We start from the raw sequence: 24,986 nt of genomic DNA, 5'->3' as shown, positions 1-24,986 counted from the left end.
ACTGTGTCTTGTCTCCCAGCCACCTTTGCTCTGAGTCAGGGGGCTGATCCCCCTGACTCCTTTGCCTGCCAGCATCCTGCCAGCTCCAGGCTCCAGAGCCGGGAGCACTGGCGGGAGATGCAAGGCATGCAGGAGAGGACAACTCGCCTTGGCTCTCCTTCTGGAGGTGTCTCTGAAATTGGCTACAACCCTTCTGGGATCCCAGCTCCCCAGGAGGTGGCAGCCTCCTGCACAGCCCCAGGCCCTAGAGGCAGCCCCCGCCCCACAAACCAGCCTGGCCGCTGGGGGCTGCATTCCTGGGCTCTCAACTACCTTATCTTGCCCTTGTTCCTCCTTCCCTGGGGGGCAAGCCCCCCGCCCCTATTAATCTGAGTGTCCTCCCCTTCCTCATTTTGCTCTCCCTGCCTACAATGTCGAGGAAATGAACTTCCTCTCATTTTGACATAGTAACTCGGTTTTTGTTCTGGTGCGTGGACCTTCAGTCAGGCCTGGGAGGCAGGAGCACCCCTCTCGGGCCGCAGTTTCCCCAGCTCCACTGGGGGTCCTGCGGAATGCAGCGTGTCGTCAGGCCGGCGGCCGCCCCTTCCTTGTCCAGCCCGGTCCAGGCCCCGGGCCGTCTGTGGGCGCACGAGGCAAGGCCGAGCGCCAGGCCGGAGCCGCGGCGGGCAGCGGAGCAGCCCAGTGGGCCGCACCGTCTGAGTCGAGTCTTGGCTCTACCTCTCGTCCTCGGCCTCGGGCCCTCGTCGGTAAAACTGGGTGATGCTGAAGGGCGTTACAGGGCTGTCCGTGAGGAACTACGAAGACAAATTCGCAAGGGGCGCAGGAAGCTGTTATCTCCTTCGGGTCCGTTTAACCCCAAGTTTGGGGGCTAAAAGCTAGTATTTAGCTGGCATGAAATTGACAGTATTTAATGATTCAAGCCAACACGGACGTGTAAGTGAAGAATCTCTGTATTCGCCCGCATTTTCAAGCTGCAACAAGACCACCGGGAAGGCTAAGCTCCCCGGACTCCTCCGGTAGCTGGGACCCAGCCCGGCCCCAGCCCCGCGACACGGGCGCCCACTCCGCTCGCCTTAACCTGCCCCGCAAGCCGCGCCCCACGTCGCCGCCGCCCCTCCTTCCGGCCTCACCCCTGCTCCTGCCCGCCCCGGACCCCGCAACCCCGCGACCCCGCGACCCCGGCCGCCGGGACCGAGCCCGCCCTGGCCCCGCGCGCCACTCTGCGCAGGCGCAGCACGGGCCTGCCCCGCCCCGCCCCGCCCACCCGATGCATATGCAAAGGAGGCGACCCGGCGCCGTCCAGGCGCACCGGCGGGCAGGGAATGGGGCGGGGCCAGCCGGCGTCGGTCCGCGGGAGAGGCGGCCCGGGGCCGTGGCAAGGGGCGTGGCCAGGGCGGAGCCGGGCCAGGAGGCGGGCGACTGGTCTACCTGAGGCGGAGAGGGGCGGCGGACAGGGGGCCTGCAGCGGGGAGCCGGCGTGGACCGCGGCCATGAGCACCGTGGACCTTGCCCGCGTGGGCGCGTGTGTCCTGAAGCATGCGCTGACCGGGGAGGTGAGGCCGGACGGCGTCCTGGCAGCGGCATCAGGGGCCGGCGTGGGGGTCGTGAAAGCCGTGGGAGGCTCAGGCTGCGCGTGCGGCGGGGCTAGGGGCGCGGGCGGTGGTCGGGCGGTGCGGGGCCCCGGGCGCGCGGCGGGGCTGGGGGCCAGGGCGGTGGGCCCGTGTCACCCCTCACCCTCCACTGCTCAGGCCGTGGAGCTGCGGAGCCTGTGGCAGGAGCAGGCGTGCGTGGTGGCCGGCCTGCGGCGCTTCGGCTGCATGGTGTGTCGCTGGATCGCCCGGGACCTCAGCAGCCTCAAGGGGCTCCTGGACCAGCACGGAGTGCGCCTAGTGGGCGTGGGGCCGGAGGCCCTGGGCCTGCAAGAGTTCCTGGACGGTGGCTACTTCGCGGGAGGTGCCTGCCCTCCCTGCCCCTCTTCCCCGGCAGCCGCCCTGAGGCCCTTCCCCAACCTCAGGGCATTGGCTGTCCCCGTTTTGTCGAGTCCTGATCCTCCTCTCTCCAGGAGCTGCCTGCAGATGCCCCTGTGTCAGCTCCCCTCATCTCTCCTGCCCCCTCCAGCTGGGGCCCAAACCCTCACCCACAGCCATGATGTGCCTCCCACTGTGGACAGATGGGCAGTGTGGCAGGGCCCGGTGGTGACCAGTCTGGTGTCAAATCAGGACCAAGCGTCTTTACTGGGTCAGCTGCAGGGCCACTCCCCACCACGGCCTTTGGTCACTGTCGATGAGACTCTGAACTTCATCAGCTGCGCCCTCCCCTAGCAGGAGTAGCTGGGACCAGAGCCCGGGCTGTGGCAGCGCCTCCTCTACCCCATTGGGACCCCTCCGCCAGCGCCCAGGATGTGCCCCCCAGACCCCTGGGCCCAGTGGCAGAATCCAGGAGAGTCCTGCTCTTCCCTTTTCTGGTCACCTCTGGGCCTCAGCTCCTCTAATGGTGGGATCAGCCCGCCCTGCTCTGCCCCTCCGGGCCCTGGGTGGGTGAGCTGGGCACCAAGGGTGGACAAAGGGCTGCATACAGGAGGGTGAGCAGGGCAGTGGTGGACCCAGGGCACACCTTTGGCCTCTGCTTTTCAGAGCTGTACCTGGATGAGAGCAAACAGTTCTACAAGGAGCTGGGCTTTAAGCGGTGGGTACGGGGTCCACGGCTCCTCTATTCCTCTTGTCCTTGCTGCACTCTCCCTGGGCAAGCTGCTTCAGGTGGCATCCACCACTCCCGCCGGCATCCACCACTCCCGCCAGCCCTTCGACCGGGTTCTCTCTTGGCTGCTGTCGGTTAGGCTTCTCACCCAGGACCTAACCCCAACAGGCAGCAGTGCCCAGCCCACCCAGGGGGCTGAGAGCCTGGCACGTCAGTCAGGGGCCATCCCAGCCACCGTGGGTGCCTGTGCCACAGGCTGGCCGCCTCGCCTGATTGGCAGCACCAGCTGAGCCGGATCCTGGGGCTCACCCAGCTTGGGCCCCAGTCCACGCAGGCCCAACCGGCCCCCAGGCTGAATGCCCCGAGGCTCCGGCAGCTGCTCCTGGCTGGACAGGGTGCTTCCACTGGTCAGGCTAGGCTGCTTGCTGGGCCGGCTGCCCTGTGCCCTATCTGAGCTCCTGGTAAGATGGAGGGGGTTCCTGCTTGTGGGAAGTGGTCTGTGCATCTTGTGGAGACTGGGGGCAGGTGCTGGGAGTCTGGACAAACCAGGTGTGTCTTTGCAGGTACAACAGTTTGAGCATCCTGCCGGCTGCCCTGGGGAAGCCCGTGCGTGATGTGGCCGCCAAGGTTTGTGGTGGCCAAGGTCGTGTGGGCCTCAGGGTGGCATGAGTCCCCTGGGGGTGTCCATCTAGGGCTGACCCGGGCCCGTTCCCCTCCCTCCAGGCCAAGGCTGTCGGCATCCAAGGGAACCTGTCTGGAGACCTGCTGCAGAGTGGAGGGCTGCTGGTGGTCACCAAAGGTGGGCCGGCGGAGGGGCACCAGGGGCCAATGCCTGGTCACATGGGGTGCCAGGGCCACATCCTCAGGTGGGAAGGTCTTGCTGAACTTGGTGACCAGGCCCTGACCCTTCCTCCCTCCCTCTGGCTTGTCAATCTCATCGTGGTTCCTCCTCTGGTCTGGCCTGGCTCTGAGTGTCGGCCTGGCTGGGTAGGGTGTGGCCAGATTGGTTCACTCAACTGGGTAACTGGGAGAGGTCGTGGGCGGCTAGGGCTGCCTCTCTCCTTCCAGCACACAGGGGCACCCTGACCGCTTCCCCACTGCTGCAGGTGGTGACAAAGTGCTGCTCCACTTTGTCCAGAAGTCCCCGGGCGACTATGTTCCCCAGGAGAGCATCCTGCAGGCCCTGGGCATCTCTGCGGAGGTCTGCGCCAGCGCGCCACCCCAGGTGAGCTCAGGCTTGGGGTGGCACTGCAGGCTAAGCATGCCCCCCTGCCCAGCTCCCCTGGGCTGAGGGCTTGGTGTGGCCAGATGCTGAGCTGGACCTTGCCGATTTTAGGTCACTTTGTGCTCACCGAAGCCCCAGGATGTCACTGTCACCCCATTTTGCAGAGGGGAAATAGAGCAGGGAAGGGCCAAGAGCAGGGTTGCCCAATGGGCAGGCACAGCAGGGCCCTCCCCAGAGGGCGGTGGACGGCCCGGGGGCTGCAGGGTAGAGGAGCAGCTCATCCTCTCATCCTCGGGAGGGTTGGGGTTTGTCCGAGGTGACTGTGGCCAGTGTTAGTGTGGTCCTGGTGGCTGACTTCCTGTGCCCTCAATGGAGGGGAGCGTCCAGCACATTCCTTCCTCTGCTTGGGCCACAGACTGCCGGTGGGTGGGCCCAGCTGCTCTTGGCCCCGGGGAGTGTGGCTGGCCTGATGGGTCCCTGCTGCCTCTGCAGTGTGACGAGGAGGCGTGCACCAGGTGAAGGCCCCAGACCTCCGAGGATCGGAGAGACGTCTGCTGCCCAGGGCTTGCTGGGAGTCGGATGTGAAGACTCGTTCTGGAATCTCTGGGCCGGGATGCCAAATTCTGCCTGGCTGAGGGCAGCAGTGAGCATTAAACGTTGGTTTCTGGCAGCCCTGGCCTCCACTGCTCTTGGTTTTCTCCAGGCTGGCGGGGCAGTTGCGGGTCCCAAGGCATCATCTTCCCGACTAGGAGAACCGCTGTTCCTTGGGTGAGGGGATGCGCCCCTGCAGCCTTTCTGGCATGTGAGGGCCAGGGGTCTGAGGACAGGCCCAGGGGCAGGACAGGACGATGGGGTTGGGCTCTGGGGTCAGGAAACTCCTCAGGCCCCAGACAGGAGCCCAGCCCAGAGGGGCTGGGGTCAGTGCTCACGTCCGGTGGGAGCGACTTGGGTTTCCAGGGAGGAGATGGTTTCGATTCCACACACTGGATTCTGGTGGACAGTCACAGACTTTTAGGAAAGGCCTAGTCTGCTGGGTGGACCTTCGCTGATGTGAGAATCGCCATTTGCACCCTGCTGGGCCCAGCTGGTATGTCCACCTCCCCCGACACCTTCCCTCAGGAGGGAAACAGGCCCCTCGAGCCTAACCGGCTCCAGAGCAGAACTCCTGCCCCTACCGGCTCCCAGAGGCTCTCTCCTCCCAGTGGGTTCAGAAGACCTTCTCAGCACCTCCCTGTACCCCTGGTCCCGGCCTGGATGACCACAGTGGCCTCCTAGCTGACCTCTCTGCTCCCCCCCACCCCCCCTGCCTGCCCTACTTCTTCTCTCATTGGTCATTTAAAAACTCAGGGCAGGTGATGATGTCCCTTTGTGGTTTAACCCCTCCGCTGGCTTCCAGTTACACAAAACCCCAAATCCAGATTCTGTGCTGAGGCTTCCAGGGTCTCCTCCACCCACCTCCCCGCCAGTTCCCTCCTGAGTCAGTAGCCCCCTACCCCTGTCTGAACTTGTGGTCCCCGAGGGCTGGCATTTGAAGGCATCCTGGTCACTGCTGTGTCCCTGGCACAGGCACCCTGGGGAGAGCCAGATGCAGTCGGTGGACAGAGGTGGACACACCCTCTGGGGCACTGCCACCCTGACCGCCCACCCTGGGCCCTCCTGGACACACAAGGCAGCCGACTTCTTTGAAACGTTTACTTAGCTCAAGACTGAAGCTCGTGGACGTCTGACGAGGGCGCGCTTTGGAGAGCGGGCGGAAGACAGTCAAACGCGTCTACAAGGCTGCGATGGGGCGGCGCTGCCCCGGCGGGCGGGCGTGGCGGGGGCGCCGGCCGGGCCTGCTCGCCCCGTCTCCGTGTCCGGGCGCTGGCGGCCCAGGCCGCAGAGCGCACGCCGGTCCCCGCCGCTGCACCGTCTGGGCGCAGACCGGACGCCTCCGGGCGGCGGCTGGGCGTGGACCGCGCAGCGCGGCTCGGCCTTGGCTACCAGACGCGGCATCGCTGCTGGGGGTGCATGGGGGTGCCCCGGGCGCAGTGGAACGCGTCCGCGAAGGCGGCCAGGTTCTGCAGCGAGCCCAGCACCCTGCGGGCGGACGGAGGGGCCTGAGACAGCGCCGCCCAGGGCCGGGGCGGGGGGCGGGGGGCGGGGGCGCGGGGATCACTTGCCTGTACTTCAGGGGACTGTGGACGTCAGTTTTGATGGACTGCAAGGCGAACTCGGGCCGGTAGGACCCGCACCACACCTGTGGGCGCACGAGGGGCGTGGCTGCGGGGCTGGGGGGCGGGGCGGGCCTGGGGTGGCGGGAGGGACAGTGTGGTGGTCTCTAGGCACAAAGGAGTCCCTCTGGTCCCAGGCTGCTCTTTTTGATGCGGCGGAGGGAAGCCAGCAGGTTCCCGCCCTTCCTCTACAGCCTCATATGAATCCTCAGCCCCAACCCCCGGTCCTTCCTTTTCCTCCGGGAAGCCTTTGAGGCCTGTTCTGGTTCTGGCTGGCTTGCCTGCCCACGGTGCCCCTGGAGGCAGCCCATAGTGGGGGCCCTCCAAAGATGTGAGTGGGGAGCTGGTTTCCAGTCTGCGAGGCGTGGCAGGGTGAGGGGGGGGGGCAGGTCGCTCGGGGACTATGGCTCCTACCTGGGCGTAGTTGATGAAGAACAGCTGGTCGTAGGTCAGATCCAGTCCTGGCAGCTGCTGATCCTTGCCGCCCTCTGCTTTCCACTTTAGGTATGCCTGTGGGCACCAAACGGGTGCTGGGCCCAGGCCTGCCCTCCCTCCAGGGGACAGCGCCAGCCTGGCCAGGACTGCGGAGTCCACGGATCTGGGCAGAATGGAGGTCTGGTGCCAGGCTACCCCAGTGGGGGTCCTGCCTCTGCAGCTTAGGGGCCTGTGAGCGCCCCCAGGGACGGGCACTCACCACCTTAATTACTCAGTGGCCATGTGACCGCCTGCCCTGGCTGGGCACTCCGGGGACTCCCTGCCCGGCCAGCCTGCCACACGGTGCCCACCTAGAATGAGTCCTGGTGCCCAATACCTGAGGCTGCAGGTGCAGGGGTGTTGCTGAGACCAGCGGACGTGCAGTGACTGTCACTGTCTTACTTGGAGATGGACAGTGACCTCCCCAGGGTGCGGAGGCCCCGGCTAAGGTTGGGTAGATGCTGGCAGAGCAGCCATGGTGCCCATGCACATGGCCAGGCAGCCTCCCCCGGGGCACCACTGCCTCCCCATGCAGACGGAGAAGGGTCCTGGGATGTGCCTCGGCTCCGGCAGGGGCAGCCTCTGCCACACCGAGGGTCCGTCCCCCACCTCCTCGAGGGGCCCACCTTGTATGCCTGCCGCACCCCTCCGTTGTCAGCGATGTTCTCCCCGAGCGTGCTGAACCCATTCACCTGCACACAGGAGACAGGATGGCTCAGCAGCGGGGGCCCTGGCTCCTCTCCTCCCCTCCCCTGGGCCAGGCTGGATCGGGGTCGGTGGGGGCAGACGGCCCAACCGCCCAACCGCGCTGCTGGCGGCGGGCTCACATTTTGCTGGTCGGCCAGGTCCCAGGAGTAGTTCCCGTACTGGTAGATCATGCACTCGGACTGCTCCCGGAAGTGCTCAGCCGAGAAGTTGCTCCACCAGTCCAGCATGTTGCCGTTCTTGTCGAAGTTCCGGCCTGGGCAGGGGGCAGAGGCTGGCTCTCTCCTGCATGCCGCCCCCCACCCACCCCCAGGTGTCCTCCTGGGAACCCCCGTATCTAGAGCTCATGTTTCTGAGCAGCGAATGGGCCCTGAAGGGCCTCAGCCTGCTCGCAGGAGTCGGCACCGGGTCACGGGGCTGCTGAGGCCCCTGGAGAGGGAGGGCTTTGGTGGTCTTCCTTTCCACCCCAGAGGTTAGGGCCTGGGGTCTGGGTCCCAGAGGCACCACGGTTTAATGACCCTTCCTGATGTCCACACTCTCTAAACCCCAGGTGAGGGGAGCATATGACCTGGAGACCAGGTTGCCCTCGGGAGGTCCCGATGCCTGAGCCCTGTGGGAAAACCCCCTCCTGGGATGCAGCCGGAGCCCCTGTGCACGTCACAGGCCGCTAGAACCAGGCAGGGTGGCCCTGCCCAGCGGTGGGAGGTCGGAGTGTTGGGTCACCACGTCCCTGGACTGGAGGACGCTGGCTGCTCTGGAATGACACTGGGCCACGCTCTGTGCCAGGCCAGGGCCAGGAGCTTCCCAGGTGTGCTGGGCAGTGCCACTGTTCCCATTTCATAGACCCAACTCGGGGGTGGCCAGTTAGTGAGATGAGTCAGGATCAGGTGCTCGGGCCCTTGTGCCCTCTCCTCCATCCCTCTGCCTGGAGCAGGAGCGCTGGACAGGGACTGAGGCTGCCATTCAAGACCTGCTGTGCCACCCTAGCTCCCTGGGGACCTGGCAAGTCCTGTCCATGCCCTGGGTCTTGGTGTCCCCACAAACAATGAGGGGGTTTGATGGACAGCTCCAGGGCCCCTTTCTGGAGGTCCGACTTGGCCCTCAGTCCCCTTTTGGGGCTGCTGCTCAGTGGAGGGGTGTGTTTGTGACTGGAGGTGCAGCTCTGACTGCCCAGGCAGCCCCCCTACCATTGTCGTCAAAGCCGTGGGTGATCTCGTGCCCAATCACCATCCCGATGCCCCCGAAGTTCAAGGCCTGCGGCTGCTCCTTGCTGAAGAAGGGGGGCTGGAGGATCCCAGCAGGGAACACTGCCCGGGGGTGCGGGGCAGAGAATAAGCTGTGAGTGAGCAGATCTGTGTGCCAGGGCCTCTGGGGGTCCTGCCATTTAACCCACAGTCTGGGAGGTTGAGGGGATGACATGTGCCCCACTTTACAGATGAGAAAACTGAGGTCGAGAAGCCCAGAGGGCAGGGCCAGTGAGTGGCAGAGCCGGGACTCAAGCCCACCATTCTCTGCTGCCTTCGGGCAAAGGGTCTGGCTGCCCCCGCCCTCTAGACCTCTGCCCTGCTCACACACACACACACACTCACACACACACACAGGAGCGAAGATTCCCTGCAGGGGAGTGACAGGGTGAAGTTCCTACAGGCGGGAGAGGTGGTACCCACTCCCCTTCTGAGCACAGGCCGGGGAGCCCAGGAGGAAGGGGAGGGGGGCCGCTCCTTGCCCGCTCTCCTCTGGCCATGGGGGGGGTGGGGGGGGGGGGGGAGGGGTGAACATACCAATCTGGTTCCGGTTTGGGGAGTAGAACGCATTAACCACAGCGGCCCCGATGATCCAGCTGTGATAAACAAGCCACTCACTTGGAGCCCGAGTCTCCTGGGGCCCTCCCTCCTGACCAGCTGAGCAGAGCCCACCATGAGCTTCATGCTGCAGCTGTGGGACCAGCGTGGCCGACAGCCAGGCAGAGTCCTGGCCAGTCCAAAGATCTGGCTCCTTCCCGGGGCCCCCGCAAGCAGAGGGCACAGAGGGCTCTGTGTCAGACCCAGCTGCCCTCCCCTGCTGGCCTGGCACCCAGCCCACTGGCCCCCACGCGCCGTGCCACTCACAGGTTCTGGTCCACCTTCTCCCGCAGCTTCTTGATGCTCCGATGGGCGCTGGCCTTGAGGTTCTGCAGACCGTTCTCAAAGTACAGGTCCTCCGAGAAGTGCAGCTACAGGAGAGGGGCGGTCAGTGCCGGGCACGCAGGTGGGGTCCGCCAGGGGCCTGGGGCAGGTGGGGCAGGGAGGCCAGGGTGCTGGGAGGGCCTGTTGCCCATGGCCAACAGGCTCTGAGTGCGGGTGGACTGGGGGCCAAGCCTGGCTCCGCGCATTTACGTGAGTAAGCAAGTTCCTTAGTCCTCCAGGCCTCGGTTTCCTCATCCATAACAGGGTGACGCTGGGTGGAGCGTCCCCCACACATGGTGAGGTGGCCGGGTTAGCAACAGAGCACCACCCCCAGGGACTCGAGAGCTCATGGTCTATGGGGCTGCTTCAGGGAAGATCAACCTAGGGTGAGGGGCTCTTGAGGGCCCCCCCCCCCCCCGCTGGTGGGGGCGCACCTTGGAATACTCCTCATCCAGGTGCTTGTTCCTGTCCTCCAGGATGTAGTTGGGGTACCCAATCTGCTCCCGGATGCTCATGGCCTGAGGAATAGAAGGATGGCTGGCCCGTGCCCACCCCACCGTGGGAATGCTGGCTCTGCCCCCTTCCCCCCCAACCATGTGGGTAAGGGGCTAAGGGACTCGGCCCCTCCTTGCAGGCTGTGAGGACAGGATGTGGAAGGGCTTGGCCCGGGGCCGACCTTCAGACCTGACAGCTAGCCAGGGGTCTGGTGGGGTGAGGACTGGGTGGAGTTGCTCAGCTGCCATTTGTCACACTGGCTCAGCGGGGCCTCTGCTGGGTCCTGGCACCCTGCTCCCCGAGGCCATGGCCACCCCACCTATTCCCAGGGCTGCTGGGGGGTCTCCCAGGCTTGGCTTCCAGTCCCACCTCCGCCCACAGCCCTTTCCTGAATGAGCCCCCCCCCCCCCCCCCCCCCCCTGCCTCGTCCTCGTCTCTAATGTGGGTGTGAAGATTGACAGTCACCCCATGCCCCCACCCTGGGACCGCCCTCTCCGGGTGGGAGGCCCTGACTGTGGCACTCCAGCCGTCCACCCACCTTCTCCCGGGCCTTCTTCTTGGACGCCTCATCCATCCAGCCCAGCTCCTCCAGGGTCTCCACGAAGACGGCCCGCACCTTGTTGATGAGCTCTCTGACCTGGGAGAGTGCGTGGCCCTCGTGCCTGGGGGACCAGCCCTGGGGAATCTCTGCAGGGGTCTGGACAAAGCACTGCCCTGGCTGTGTACCTCTCTTGGTGTGGTGTGGGGAATGACCTTCTGGGACAGGGTCCCCACTGCTGCCTGCCCGCCCCAGACTCAAACTTGTACAACGCACACCTTTCTCAGGTGGGCCTGCAGGGTCGGGAGTGGGAGCCAGAGGCCTGGGGCAGCTCCCCACATCTGATGGGGCACTGCAGCAAACGTGCGCCCCCTTGCCTGTATCACTGAGCATGCACGGAGGCTGCTGGGGGATGAGCGGGGCCCCCTAGCTGGGAGCCCAGAGTCACAGTGTGGGGTGGTGACCATGTGACCTGCCCCCCCATCGGCTTTCCTGTGGGGAGGTTGCACCTGGCCTGGGGGGATGGGCCACAGACAAGGTTGCCTGACCACATCAGAGCACAGAGCACCCACCACGTTCTTGCTGTCTCCAGGGAAGGCCTTCTTGACGTAGAGGGAGCCCACGGCGCTCTCCATGTTGCTGTTGACATAGCTGACACACTCCCGCCAGCGCACCTCCTCCACCGTCGTGCCATACAGCGCCTGGTGCGGCCATTCCTTCCTTCAGTCATTGTACTGCATTTACCAACATTTACTTCCCGCTGGGCCCTCATGGGGCCCCGGGTTAATGAGGGGAGCAGATACACCTGGTCCTCGGCCTCGGTGTGCCTGGAGGCCGGTGGGGGACACGAGGTGGACTCAGACTTGCCTTTGAATGCTGGCTGTGGTGTGGGAGGCCGGAGCATGCAGTTTTGAAGGGAGTTGGGTCTTTACCCTGGGCTGGTGGTAGACGCTTTACTTGGCCCCTGGTTATTCCCTGTCCCCTGCCCTCACCACCTTGGCTTGGCTGTCTGGCCAGATTCTGCCCTCAAGGACTCCAGCCCCACCCCCAAAGCACAGGCTGGTGTTGACCAGGAGCAGACCCTGGGGGCCACGTCGAGCTTGGCCACCAGCCACCAGCTCTCTGGGCCCTGGTTCCCTACTTACAAAGGGGCGATAACAATGTCTGCTGGTCTGTGCTTAGGGATGCAGGGGCAGAAGATGGAAATATGTCCCCATCAGATTCCTGGCCGGAATCTTGGCCGGGCCAGAGCTCTGCCCAGTGTCCAGCCACACCTTCCTGGGCTGTGGGGTTCCTGCACCCTAGTGAGTCAGCGTGACTCGTTCCCTCTCCTCAGAGCCCCGAGACTCAGCTCCCGCCCGATGCTTGGCTAAGAGTGTCTTCAACCCAACCTGCCAAAGCTCTGACCTGCCCTGGCCCGCTCTGCCCTGGTCTCCCTGTCCCAGAGGCGGCCTCCACCCACCCCATTCCTCTGGTGAGGACCTTGGAGACCCCCTGACTTCCGCTCTCTCATCTTCATAGCTGTAGTTGTCCCTCGACTGTCGTCACACCTCCTTCTACTCCCAACGCCCTGTTCCGACCCCCCACCTGGAGGATGGCACCTGCCTCCACTCTGAGCCCCAACCCAGAACACTGATAATGACAATATTCTGGTCATTGCCCCAGAATAGCCACCAGGACCACAGGGCCTGCCGGTGGGTCTCCTGCCTTCAATCCGACAGTGCCACCCCAGCAGCCAGAATGACCACGCAAGCAGGACTTCAGACCGGTTTCCACTCTTAATTACCACTGGCTTTCAGCGCATATGGAATCCATGCACTGCTCTGGCCCACGATTGCTGGCCCCTGACCTCATCTCCTTCCTTTCCCTCTGTGGCCTGGGGGGTTCCTGTCTCGGGACCTCTGCACTCGCTGATTCTGCTCTCTGGGAATCTGCCCATGTCTGGGTCATTCTTGCTTTAAGGTCTCAGAGTCACCTCCACGGAGAGGCTCTCCCTGCCCTCGTCACTGCCCTCACGTCCTACTTGTTGGTTCTGAAAGAGCAGGTCTCCAGTTTGTTGACTACTTATTGTCCAACGGCCTCAGGCGCTCAATATCGTAAATAGAATGAACAAACGAGGGGCCAGGCCTGGGGCAGAGGCAGACGCCGCCTCTGGGGGTCTTGCTCACCTTGCGGTAGTTTGCACGTGCGTCCTTGAATCGCTGGCTCAGGCTGCTAATGCGATCCAGCACTAGGCGCCAGACCAGGTAGTTCTGCAGGGTCCTGTGGCAGGAGGCAGAGGGCAGGGGACAGGACGGAGGAGTGGGGTTTGGATATGGCTTGTGGGCCCATGGCCAGCAGGTTCCACCCAGAGCAAGGGGTTCAGGGCAGTGGAGAAAACCTCCAAGACAGCCTCCCAGATACTGCCTCTGCCCCGGCTGCTTGAAATGCCCAAGGAGGGGTTCACATCTCTAATGTAAGGCTCCATTGGCCACTAAAATTTAACCCCCTCGTGCCCCTCACGCCGCAGGGTAAATGCTCTATGGGATCCTCTCCTGAGAGGTGGAGCTGATGGGGATGGGGAGAGACCAGGGGCAAAGACACTGGGGCCTCTTGAGACCTTCCCTGGCCTCACCTGGCTGAATAGATGTCGATGATGCCTTCAAGGTTCTGGAGGTAGGGGATGCCGTAGACCACCACTTCTTCTTTTGGCAGCAGCTTGATTTTGACAGAGGATAGCACAGATTGTATGAAGAGAGTCCAGTTAAATCCCTGGGGAAAGAGGGAGTGGAGGGAAAGAAGGAGAGAGAGAGACGTAGACACAGTTCCTGGGCATCTAGGAACCCAGCCCCCATCAAAGATGTTCAAGAAATAAGAGAGGAGGTGCAGATAATCAGAGTCAGGAAAAAGGTGACTGACATTACTACAGAGCCTACAGACTGAGAAGATAAGAGTTATGGCAATATATCTGAAAACCAAAGTGTAATGGGAAAACTCCTGGAAAAACAGAACTTAGCAAAAATGAAATAAGAAGAAATGAAAAAATAAATAGAAAATAGAAATACTTTTATAAGCAATAAACTGGATCTTTAAAATATTCTCACATACAAATTTCCAGACCCATCTGGCTTTCCCAGTGGCTACTATCTGACATTTAAGGACTACCAATCTTACTTAAACTTTCTAGAGAAGAGAAAAAGCAAAACTCCTTTTCAACTTGATTTATGAGGCTAAGAATAACCTTAATACCAAAATAAGGATATTACAAGAAGAGAAAATAATAGACCAATCTCAATTATGATCATCGATACAAAAATTCTAAGCAAAATTTTACCAAATAGAATTCATCCACACCTATATAAAATGGATAATACATTACAGCCAAATTAGATTTATTAAAGGAATTCAAGTTTGGTGTCACATTTGAAAATCAAGTCAATATAATTCACTATAACTGAATAAAGGAGAAAAGTCATATGATAATTTCAATAGATGCAGACAGACATTTAATAAAATTTGCTACCTATTCATGATAAAAACTCTTAGCAGACTAGAAATAGAAGATAAATTCCAAAATCTGATAAAGGGAATCTACAAAACACTCTACAGCAAACATGAAATTTTTTTTCTGAAAACAACTTTTAGGCTGAATCAGATTTTCTTTTTTAATTAAAGATTGGCCCTGAGCGAACATCTGTTGCTGATCTCTTTTGTTCCTCCTTGTCCCCCAAACCTCCCAGTGCATAGCTGTATATCGTAGTTGGATATCAGGCTCATCAGGCCTCAGCGTGGCCTGATTAGCGGTGCCATGTCTGTGCCAGGATCCGAACCAACGAAACCCCGGGCTGCCAAAGTGGAGAGTGCAAACTTAACCACTCGGCCACGGGGCTGGCTCGCAAACACTTAATGGTGAAATGTTGGAAGCTTTTCTTCTGAGATCAGGAAGGAAACAGGACGTCTACTGTCATGACTTCAGCATTAGGCTGAATGTCTGAGCCAGGTCAATGAGGCAAAAAAAAACCCCAAATAAAATCAGTAAGTGTTGAAAGGGAAGGACATGATTCTGTGTGCGTGAAATCTGCAAGGATCTACAGATAAAGCGCCAGCACTAATCCGTGCATTGAGTAAAGACGTTGTATACAAGGTCACAGTTTTGTGTGCTAGCAACAAGCAATAAGATAAACTACAAAATGACACTATTTACAGTAATATAAAAAAACAAACACCTAGGAATAAATCCAGTGAAAAAAATGTAAGGCTTTGAAATAGAAAACTATAAAATTTATTGAGGGAAATGAAAGCAAGCATAAATATACACAAGTGTCTATCAGGGTCATGGATTGGGAGACTCAACATTATGAAGATGTTGATCTTCCCCACACTGATGCTTAGATTGAAAGAATCCCCGTCAAAATCTCAGTAGGTTTTTTTGTATGGAATTGGCTAGGTACTGCTATGTTTTATAAGAAAATGTAAAAGGCCTAGCGTAATCAAGAGATTCTTAAAGAACAAAGTTGTTAGGCTTTCTCTCGGATGTCAAGACTGGTTGTGAAGCCATAGCGGCGGGCATGGTGGGTGGCTGGCACACGGACAGACGGACCAATGGATCAGAAGAGAGTTCAGAAACACACACACATGAACACAGGCACACACAGACACACATACAGACACTCACACAGAAGCTTGATTTAACACAGGTGGCCGTGGCTCAGGGAGAGTCTTTCCAATAAATGGCGCTGGGTCATCCGGACATCCATAAGGAAGAAATGAAACTTGCTTCACTGCACTCCATATGAAAAATCAACTCAAGGTAGATTGCAGACCCAGCCGACCTTGGGGGTAGGCGAAGATTTCTTAAGCAGGACACAAAGAACACCAGCCATAAAGAAAAGACTGACCCATCTTTGATAGGTTGATAAATTGGACTACTTTAAAACCTCCTTTGAAAATAAAAAGAGCTATTATCAGAGTGACAAAGCAGGCTTCTGGTGTAGAGGACATTTGTTCCACATCAACTGACCAAGGGGTGAAGCTGACGTGTACAGAATGCTAAAAAGCAATGAGAAGGCAGACACCCCAGCAGGGCAGACGGCAGGAGACTTGAGGGCCACCGGTGGCCAGTCAGCATGAAACCGTGCTCAGCTTTCCCGGCCATCAGGGAGAGTCAAATTCAGCCCAGATGAAATCCCACAGCACATACACCAGAATGGCAAGGAGGAAAGGAAGGGACACTCCAAGCACCGGCCAGCAGGGTCCGCACACCACTGTCAGGGAGCGTAAATCTGTACAAAGACCTGGGGGAGAGGTCTGGCATTGTCTACTCAAGTTGAATGTACGCCTGTCCTGTGACCTGGCCCTCTCATTCCAGGGGCGAACCTAACAAAAATGCACACACGTGCGTGTCAAGGGAGTGCACAAGAATGAGCACAGCTACATTCTTCGGGAAAGTCCAGAACTGGAACTGACCGAGAGGTTCAACAAGAGCAGAATGGGGCATTAACTGTTGGGAGTTGTCAGAACTGGTTACACGGCAAGCGGGACGAGTAGAGGGGGGCTCCATGCCGCGGCGAGACGGGACGCAGCCTCACCCACACAAGGAGAACCTAGGAAGCCCCATGTGAGCGAGCACGGCACGTGGTGGGAGAAGCTGGTGGTGGCTGCTTTGGGGAGGCGGGCGGGGGAAGGGGCGTGAGGTGGGTGTCAGAAGTGGATGGGGCCAGCCCCGTGGCTTAGTGGTTAAGTTCCCGTGCTCTGCTTCAGTGGCCCAGGGTTTCGCTGGTTTGGATCCTAAGTGAGGACGTGGCACCGCTCATCAGGTCATGCTGAGGGGGCGTCCCACATGCCAGAACTAGAAGGACCCACAACTAAAATATACAACTAGGTACTAGGGGGCTTTGGGGAGGAGGAGGAGGAGGAGGAGATTGGCAATAGATGTTAGGTCAGGTGCCAATTTGAAAAAAAAAAAAGTGGCTGAAGTCCTGATCTGAGGAGGGGCTCTGTGGACGTGCTCACTTTGTGCCAGTTCTAAGCGTTTATAGGGCATTATAAACCAAACACCCCAAACCCTGGGTTCTCAGCCCCACCCCCCCCAACCTGCTCCCGTGCCCACCCCACGGCAACTTCAGGCCACGTGAGTCCTCCTTCTCTCGCTTCCCTTATTTAGTCCGTTTGCAGATCTGTGGGTTCTAGCCTCCAGATAAACCTGGAAGGCACCCCTCTCACCACTTCCGTCACCACTCATCCCAGGGCCACCATCCCTGCCCGGGGGGCACTGCAGCCTCCGATGAGTCTCCCTGCTTCTTGCCCCTGTCCCCTTCAGCTTGTCTCCTCGGGGGCCAGATCCTCGTGGATGAGAGTCAAGTCTTGTCCCATCTGTGGCCCAAACCATCTCACGCAACATCAACGCCAGTGCCCTGACGGTCCGACGCTGTCCACCCTTCACCTGCCCGGCTTCTTCTTGCCTCCGGCCGCCTGCAGGCCCTGCCTTGGGACCTTGGCACTCGCCTTCCTGTCCCTGCTGCACTGGAGCACAGCTCCAGGCGGGGTTTGCCTGCTTGGTTCGCTGGGCGACCGTTGGGCTGCTCTGGGGACGGGGTGTCCCAGCAGGGCCCTGTGGGGACCAGTGACAAAGGAGCAGGATCCTGGGGCCACGGAGGCTTCTGGACACCAGGTGCTGTGAGCCCCTGGCAGGGTCCTCCTCCCTCTGACTTTGGGTCCTGTCCCCACCCCTGTCCTCTTCCCTCTGACTTTGGGTGCTGTCCCCACCCTCACCCTCCTCCCTCTGACTGGGCCCTCAGCTGGCCATGGCTAGAACTTCATTCCTGCCCCTCCTTCTGCAGGAGGAGGCCCCTTGAGGCTGGCCACTCAGGTCAGTCAGGGCCCTGAGTGAGTTTGGGGGGGCTCCCCCTCCCCTCGCTGGGCTGCTCCTGCCTAGCCCCCAGCCCCTAAGCGTGAGGCCTGGCCCCTGGGGAGGGGAGGGCGCCTGGGTCTGTGGCAGGCAGAGCCATGGAGCAGAGCCAGGCCGGGGTTCTGAGCAGGACTTGGGGACAGAGGGCCCTGGGTTGGGGTCTCCCTAACTCGGGCAAGTCAGCAGCCCCTCCCAGCCTGTTTCCTTCTTGGAAAAGTGGGGTCATTGCAGCAGCCACCTCACAGATAGGGTGTCCTTGTGTCCCCAGACAACCCAGTTGACACCTGCTGTCCTGATGTGAAAGTGTCCAGGTTTGGGTGACCAGTTACATGGCCCCCTGCTCAGGGATGGGCGTATTTTTAAGGCTTAAACGAGAGAGGCGGGGTGGCGTGGGTGGCCGGGGCTCACCTTCAGGCCAAACTTGTTCTGGAGCTCCTCCAGGTCCATCCTGTGGTACAGGGCTGTGACGTCGTGCCTCTCCTCCTGGGGGGCTGTGGCCTGCACCCGGTGCCAGGCAGTCACGTGGGAGACAGGGGTGGCCAGGGCCCAGGTACCACCCCCCACCATGGGACACAGTCTCACGTTCGCCAGCTGCGTCTCCAGCTCCAGCACCTGCACCATGTCCTGCCACACCAGGTGGCTGTCCTTGGGCAGCTTCATGTCTGCCCGCAGCATCGTGGCCACCGACACCATGAACTGTAGGTAGGCTTCCCGCACCTGGGCCAAAGGACGTGGGACGGAGTCTGGAGGCCTCGGCCACCTTGGCCCCCATGGAGCTCTGTGGGGTTGGGGGTGGGCATATGACATAAACAGGCCCCAGGAAGCTCACTGGGATGGGGGCGTTCCAGACTGCCCACGCCCTCCCAGGCCGGAGCCCTCTGCTGTCGCTCACAGTCCCGGACAAGCCTGCCAAGCAACGCGGGTGGACTGTGCTCCCTCCCCCAGACCTGCGAGTTGGCCTGTGGCTTAGGCCGCCCCCAGATGGCTCGGGACTGGGTCCCCTACTCCATCCTTCTGCATATGACCCCATGTCCCTGAGCTTCCACGACATTAGGAGACCCACTGTGCCAGGCTGCATGGCTGCATATAAAGTGCTGGGCACACAGTGGGTGGGCAGTAAAGGTCCAGGGCCATGGGGTGCCAGAATGAAGGGTGGGCTGCCCTAGCCAGGCTCCCCTCAGCCCGAGGGTCCGGAATTGGGTCCTGAGGATGTCTGCCCTTCTGGACCTGCCTTCTTCACCCTTCATCCTGGGAGGAGCTTTCCTTGTTGCTGGAGGAGCCACAGAGGCCACCTCCTCGGGTTTCTCGTTCCTTGGCATCAGGCTGGGCTGATGCCCCCAGGCCAGTCTCGCTGGCAGCTGCTGGGTCTGATCCAGGGCTGTTGGGCTTGAGGCCTCCAGGTGCCCCAGTCCCTGCTACTCTGAGGTAGGTTCCTTGATCTGGTTCTCTCAGCCTCGTGGCCCCACTCCACAGCATCTTTTGGCCACACTGGTCTTTTCTCCTGGCTGGATCCATCCTTCACAGCCTAACTCAGAGCCTGCCTGCTCCAGGAGGCCCACCATATTGCTTCCCCATCATTTCTCACCTCCTGCCTTTTCACTTCGGCTCCCTGTCCTTCCTTCCCTGGCTCTGCCCTCCAAATCCCGCGGCCCAGGTCCTGCCTGCCTTGCCACTATTTGGTTCCTCGTCTCTCTCCTCGCTTGACGCAGGAGCAGAATGGCTAAGGGAGCAGCCCAGGGCCGGGCGGCCCGCTTTCAGACCCCTCTGGGCCCCACGCAGTAAACCGGCCTTGTGGACTGCAGTCCTGCGCCATGGGCTGTGAATGGCAGGGTGTGCCCCCTGGGGCTGCCAGGCCAAGCCGCGCTTGTCCCTGAGCCTGGCATCGGGTGTTTAGGGACACTCCCTATGACAGCGGTAAAGGCGGAGGTGCCCGCTTGCGTCCCCAGCCCTCAGCGCTGGGCCTGTGCCCCGCAGGTGCTCACAGAGGCTAGACGTGGGGGCGTGGGCCAGGTGATGCGTGGAGAGCTGGGCCACAGGTGGGCCCTGAGGTGACAGCAGGAGGGCACCCAGAGCAGAGGGGCAGGCTGAGAAGTGCCAGGGGCGCTGGGGTCCAGCCCAACTCACCTTCCGGTTGTGGCCCTCATTGAAATAGTACTCCCGCGATGGCATGCCCAAGGTGGGCTGGTCTATCTGGAGACACAGAGGGTGTGAACCTGGGTGAAGAGTGGGGGTCCCCACAGCCTGGCTGAGGCGGGCAGCCCCCCCACCGACTGTGCCCAGCAGGAACACAGGCTCCACCTGGAGGGGGCGATGCTGTAGAGTGGGCAGGTGCCCAGCCCCGCTCTGTGAGTGCTGGGCGAGAGCTGCCAGGCTGGGCCTCAGGTGGCTGAGCGGGTGCAGGCCACCCGTGGGACCTGGAAGCGCCCTCGCCCTCCCAGAGTGGTGTGGACATTCACCATGCGGCCTCTCTTTGGCCTGCTAGCTGTTGCCAGTGGTGGCTCTCAGAGGTCAGCCTTCCTGCCCTGGTGCCAAAGGCCTGGACGGTCCTGAGAACCAGCTCAACACCTGGGCCAGCCCCTCTCATCAGGACCTCTCTCATCAGGACCCCGTTCGTGGAGGCGGGGCCCCCAAATCACAGACCTGGACGAGAGCAGGGCCCCAGGAGCACGCCGGGTCTCGCCTGCCCCCTCTGGCCACGGCCTTGCCGTCTCCCCGCTGTGCTGTGAGAGCCCCCAGCCAGGCACGGGGACCCGGCCTACCCCGGCCCCCCAGCATGGCTCGTACGTAGATGATGTGGCGGCTGGAGTTCTGGTCGTCGTTCCAGATGAAGAGGTCGATGAGGACACGCCTGTTGAACTGCGTGTTCATCACGGCCAGCTGCTGCTCCAGCTCCCACCTGGGGCCTGGGGGTCAGTGCCCCATGCTGGAGACCGCTGGGCCCCGGGATCCAGCCCAGCCCTCATCGGACGGTGAGTCCCGGCCTCTGAGCCCAGAGCTCAGGGGGCGTGGGGAACCTCTGCCCAGCTCAGGGAGGTGAGCACACTTGTGGGCCTTGGAGGCTGGGGAACCCTGGGATGCGCATCACCAAACAGTCCACTGGGGACAGCAGGGCCCTGAGAGCAGTGCTGTGTGCCCAAGGCTGCCAGCTTCTTGGTGCGCCCCGTGCATCTACCTGGGGTTGAGGTGGGGGCAGAGTGCAGAGAGCAGAGCACACGCCCAGAGCCAGGAGCCCTGGGTCTGGGAAACCAGTCCTCCCTACGGCTCGGGAAGGGACCCCCTCTGCAGGACTGGAGGGGGCCAGCCACAGGGAGCCTGCCAACAGCAAATGCCCCAGCACCGGCCTGGATGGGTGCACCCTCAGCTGCCACCAGGCCCTAGCTTTCCTTACCGACGGTGTCGTTCCACTTGTCCATGGCCACTGGCCAGCCACCCACCACCTCTAAGATGTCCAGCAGGGGCTTAGAGCCTCGATCCTCTATGACACCTGAGAAGGGAAGGAGTGGTCACTCACCCAGATGCCTGGTGGGTGTGACACTGCCATCACACAGACCCGTGGGACACCGCGTGCCCAGTGCACAGCCTACCCCTCCCGTCAGACTCTGTAGCACAGGTCCCAGAAGGGCCCGGAAAGAGTGGAGACAGGACGCAAGCATGAAAGGGCCTGAGGATTGATGAAAGTGTGGGAGCCACCAGGACAGAGTGCGGGCGGGGGGACAGGCCTGGGAGCTGCAAGCAGGTGAGCATGGGGGGGTGAGCGAGCCACTGAGGGAGGCCCTGTGGCCACTAGCAGGAGAGGCTCAGAGCCACCCAGGGGTGCTCAGAAAGGGGCAGGAACTGGCGGCCCTGGGCGCTCTGGAAGGGGACGGTGGGGCACGAATTCAGGGCCAGACTAGGGGAGCTCTGGCATCATGGCCAAACATGCCGATGGAGTGTAAGACTGACTTCTCCTGGCAGCCATGATCAGGCAGGAAGCTTAGGAGAATTTCACTCAAAGACAAAGTGAAGGCGGGATGAAGGTGGGAATGCAGAGTCAAACGAGGGGAGCCGCCCAGGGAGAGCAGGGCCCTCAGGGCAGGCAGTGGCAGGGCGGGCAGTGGCAGGGAGGCCGGCCACCTCACTTGATCTGGCCAGACTCAAAGGCAGGCAGGGGAGGGGAGCTTCATGGTGGAGAAAAGGGGGCTCCAGGAGCGCCCCGAGGGGGCTGAGGGCCCAGGAAGCTGGGGGCACTGACAGGAAGTGGGCATCCCGCGTGACTGGCCGGGGCATGCTCGGCTTTCTCTGGCTGGCCCTTGGTTGGAAGTGGGGACAAAACTCAGGGAAGCCGCTGCAGTGGATCACACACAGAGATACATGCACACACATGCACATGTGTACACACGCACATCCACACCACATACACTGACAGAGATTCTTTGCTTGACCCATGTTAGTCAGGCCCCTGCACCTTCTGCTGGGCCCATCTGTGCACTTCCTTGTAAAATCCAGTTTCAGCAAGAACCCTCCACCCTGGATATCTGAGCGGGTCCCCACCCCCTCCACCCCCAGGTGCCTTTCAGCAAGACTCCTGTCGGGGGGCTCAGCCAGAATCCCACTCACCCCTGATGTTACGCTTAGTCATCTTCCATCCGCTGCCCCCAACCCTGCTCCTTGGCTACAAACCCCAACTTGCCCCTGCTGTATTCAGAGCTGAGTGCGAGCTTCCTCCCCCACTGCGGTGGCCCTCATGCCACAATGGTCCAGAAGGAAGTCTGCCTGACCGTCTTTAACAAGTGTCACAAATATTGTTTTTGTTTAACAATACACAATACACATATGCACATACACACATACATGCATACATGCACACACACACACACACACACACACACACACACACACACAGCATTCCCTGGGGCCCCCAGGCAGGCCCCTCACTGTCTTCCTCCTGCCTGAACAGAACGTGGCCTGTGCTGGGGTCAGGGTGTGAGTGGGGTCACAGGCAGCTGCAGCAGGTCCATGACCCACGGGGAGCCTGGACCCGCTGGCCAGGTGGGAGGCAAAGCACACAACCCTCTGGCATGAGTCCACTGTGGTAGGCTGCAGGGGCTGTGGGGTTCTGGAGCTGAACGGGGTTCTGGCAGGGGCAGCCCCAGGGGCCAGCCCCCGCCTTGGCCCCTCCCCGCAGCCCCACCCGCACTCACTCTCGTTCATGCAGGAGCGGTACAGAATCTTGGCCTTCCGCACGGCCGGCCGGTCCTTGCCGTTGGAATTCTCCAGCACCGCTGTGGGCAGAGGAGAAAGCTAGACAGAGGCCTGAGGTGGCTGCTGGGGGCCAGGTCAAAGGTCCTCGTGCCCCACGCGCTCGTTGGGAGGGGTCCCTCTGCTGTGCTGGGCCTTTATCCGGGGCGACTCCCTCTCCCCTGTGCCCACCGGACAGAGGAGAGCTCAGTAGGCCGTCCTTCAGTCCCCCCACCGCCCGCCCACAAGAGCAGCAGATGCACAGCCTCCCCCTGCTCCAGCCCTCACGGTGGCGGCTGCTCCCACCTTTGAGGATGACCTCCAGCTCATCTCGAAGGATGTCGAAGACACTGTAGCGGGAGTTGGTCTCAGGGATCACGTGGCGCCGCAGCCAGCCTCCGCACGCGTACTCGTAGAAGTCGTCACACGGTTCCTTGGACGCGTCCATGTTCTGGATAATCCTGGCGGCTGCTCGTCCCCAGGGGTGGAGAGCAAGAGGGGAGACCCAGCTGTGGGCGGCCCCACGGAGAGTCGGATGTTCGGTGGCAGCTGTGTGCTCCTGGGATCATCGGTCCCCGCTCTGAGCCTCAGGGAGGTCAGCAGTGAGGGGTTCAAGTTCTGGGTCTACCACTTATTAGCCGCACGACCTCGAACTCCCCTGCCCTCTCTGATCCTCCATTTTCACATCTGCAAATCCGGGACGGCAGCAGTGGGACAAGAGGGCCGAGGTGATGGGCTGGGGCTGCCTGGCTCACAGGAGCGCTCAGCTGGTGGCCCTGCCCCCATGAGCCCCCCGCCAGGGTCTTTCACCCCCACACTGCCCCTGGAGTCCCCTTACTTGTCAGTGTAGTGGGGGGCTAGCACCCGGGACCCCCACCCAGGACCCTCCCTTGAATTCTGTTCTGCTTGACTGGAACCTCACAGGAGGCACCACCGTGGGCACCCGTCCACGACCCCAACGTGGGCAGAAAAAATGCATTTCTGAGTTTTTTCAATTGTGTTTCTTCACATCGTTTTCACCACTTTTTGTCATCTGCAAATAGCAGATACGCCCCCAGTTTATAGGCAGGTTCCTGGGCGGGATCCTGAGAGAGGATGCATGTACGCCAGCCCTTTCTGTGAATGCAGGAGACAGCCCCGGGGTCCCCGTGCTGTGCCCTCCAGGCCACAGGGGCCTCAGGGGCACAGGGACGGCTTCCCAGAGGGGCACGGGGGGTGAGAAATCAGAGCAGCACCCGCCTCCTCCCCTCACTGCTGAGCCCCTGCCTGTGTGCAGGGCCCAGGTCAGCCCACCGGCCCCACAGCCATGTCTTGGGGCTGCCCCCTTGGGCTCAGGCAGGCCTGTGCCAGCATCGCCGGGAACCCCGGCCCCTGGGCCAGCTGTGTAGGTGGAGGGAAGGGGCTTACCTGCCATCACACAGCCAGGGGTGGTGCAGATTTCGTCCAAGTCCTTGGGCCCTTTGACGGCTGCGGACAAGGAGCGGCGTGAGCGCGTGGAGAGGCCGGGTGGGTACAGGTGGGCAGGGTGGGGTGGGTGGCTGCAGGTTGGAGGATGGGGCACAGGAGGAGTGGGGGCACAGGGTGAGGCCGGGTGGGGTAAGTCTGCTGTGTGTGTGGGGGGTCAGGCTTCAAGGCCACCTCTAGCCCCCGTGGGTGGACCAGCCTTGGGCCCTGAGGGCAGGTCTGCAGGACAGCCCACATCTTCCCGGGTGGCCCAGGCCGGGGTCCTAAAGTGCGGTGAGCCTCATTCTGGCCCGACCCCTGCAGTGACCTGGGAGCCCCTTTACGCCCTCTGCCTCCACTGACCCCCACAGCTGCCCCAGGCCCCCAGGGGTGAAGCCGGCCATTCTGCCCTCCCGCCTGTCTGCCCAGCCAGCTCTCGCCCTGTCAGGGGCCAGCTCCTCAGGCAGCCTGCCTGTGCTGCCCCTCTCAGCACACCACTGCCCCCAGCACTGGCTGGTTGTAGAAATGTGCACCTGCTTGGCCTCGGGGGCAGTGCCCAGAGCCTGTGGTGCCACGGAACTCGTGCGGGTTCCCGCCCCCAGGGAGCATCCTGCATCCAGCGGGTGCTCATGGCTGTGTCTCTGCCACCGTCTTCTCTTCCCTGGGGACTCTGGCTGCCCCAGGCAGGGCCCCGCCCTCCTGCTGCACACCCTGGCCTGCTGTGGAACCCGGCCCGGCCGCGGGCTCCCTGCCCTGCCACAGAGGGCCGGGCCGCCCGGGGTGTTTACAGGGGAGGCAGGGCTACCTCGGGGCTTTCGTTCTATAATGCTCTTCTCTTCCTTTGAGAAGCGAAGCCAGCCGGTAGAGAGCGGCAGCTGCTTCCCTGGGGAGAAACACAGCATTCAGCTCTCGGGCCTCCAGCCAGCCG

At 61.5% G+C, this 24,986-nt stretch overlaps 2 protein-coding genes across 2 annotated transcripts in view; one reads left to right on the top strand and one right to left on the bottom strand.

The window, feature by feature from the left end:
- The first annotated feature begins 1,417 nt into the window (after positions 1–1,417).
- PRXL2B (peroxiredoxin like 2B) lies at positions 1,418–4,592 on the top strand. The gene is made up of 7 exons (XM_046662592.1): positions 1,418–1,553; positions 1,749–1,953; positions 2,634–2,685; positions 3,261–3,324; positions 3,421–3,496; positions 3,804–3,922; positions 4,415–4,592. The coding sequence occupies exons 1-7, from the start codon at positions 1,491–1,493 to the stop codon at positions 4,439–4,441; spliced, it is 606 nt and encodes a 201-aa protein (XP_046518548.1). The 5' UTR covers positions 1,418–1,490; the 3' UTR covers positions 4,442–4,592.
- Positions 4,593–5,504: 912 nt separating this feature from the next.
- MMEL1 (membrane metalloendopeptidase like 1) overlaps positions 5,505–24,986 on the bottom strand; it is a 36,001-nt gene continuing 16,519 nt past the window's right edge. The window contains exons 3-24 of the mRNA XM_046663599.1: positions 24,847–24,941; positions 24,023–24,065; positions 22,922–23,083; positions 22,579–22,659; positions 20,787–20,882; positions 20,183–20,301; positions 19,523–19,588; positions 17,981–18,115; positions 17,807–17,896; positions 13,127–13,263; positions 12,681–12,774; positions 11,085–11,213; positions 10,513–10,611; positions 9,914–9,997; positions 9,423–9,526; positions 9,096–9,154; positions 8,502–8,621; positions 7,437–7,570; positions 7,236–7,301; positions 6,550–6,645; positions 6,085–6,161; positions 5,505–6,001 (exon numbers count right to left, since the gene is read on the bottom strand). Coding sequence (XP_046519555.1) covers positions 5,902–6,001; positions 6,085–6,161; positions 6,550–6,645; positions 7,236–7,301; positions 7,437–7,570; positions 8,502–8,621; positions 9,096–9,154; positions 9,423–9,526; positions 9,914–9,997; positions 10,513–10,611; positions 11,085–11,213; positions 12,681–12,774; positions 13,127–13,263; positions 17,807–17,896; positions 17,981–18,115; positions 19,523–19,588; positions 20,183–20,301; positions 20,787–20,882; positions 22,579–22,659; positions 22,922–23,083; positions 24,023–24,065; positions 24,847–24,941 — 2,186 coding nt within the window. The 3' untranslated portion in view covers positions 5,505–5,901. The remainder of the gene's footprint in view (positions 6,002–6,084; positions 6,162–6,549; positions 6,646–7,235; positions 7,302–7,436; positions 7,571–8,501; positions 8,622–9,095; positions 9,155–9,422; positions 9,527–9,913; positions 9,998–10,512; positions 10,612–11,084; positions 11,214–12,680; positions 12,775–13,126; positions 13,264–17,806; positions 17,897–17,980; positions 18,116–19,522; positions 19,589–20,182; positions 20,302–20,786; positions 20,883–22,578; positions 22,660–22,921; positions 23,084–24,022; positions 24,066–24,846; positions 24,942–24,986) is intronic.

The sequence above is a fragment of the Equus quagga genome, chromosome 5, assembly GCF_021613505.1.
Source record: "Equus quagga isolate Etosha38 chromosome 5, UCLA_HA_Equagga_1.0, whole genome shotgun sequence".
Lineage (NCBI taxonomy): Eukaryota > Metazoa > Chordata > Mammalia > Perissodactyla > Equidae > Equus > Equus quagga.
Note: the sequence above shows the minus strand (reverse complement) of the source record. Positions and strands in the feature narration are given on the sequence as shown.

Bases quoted from the DNA above. Each gene is read 5' to 3' on its own strand.
- PRXL2B (XM_046662592.1), top strand. From the start codon at position 1,491: ATGAGCACCGTGGACCTTGCCCGCGTGGGCGCGTGTGTCCTGAAGCAT. The intron at 1,954-2,633 runs GTGCCTGCCCTC...TCTGCTTTTCAG, and splicing joins CGGTGGCTACTTCGCGGGAG to AGCTGTACCTGGATGAGAGC. The intron at 3,325-3,420 runs GTTTGTGGTGGC...CCCTCCCTCCAG, and splicing joins TGCGTGATGTGGCCGCCAAG to GCCAAGGCTGTCGGCATCCA.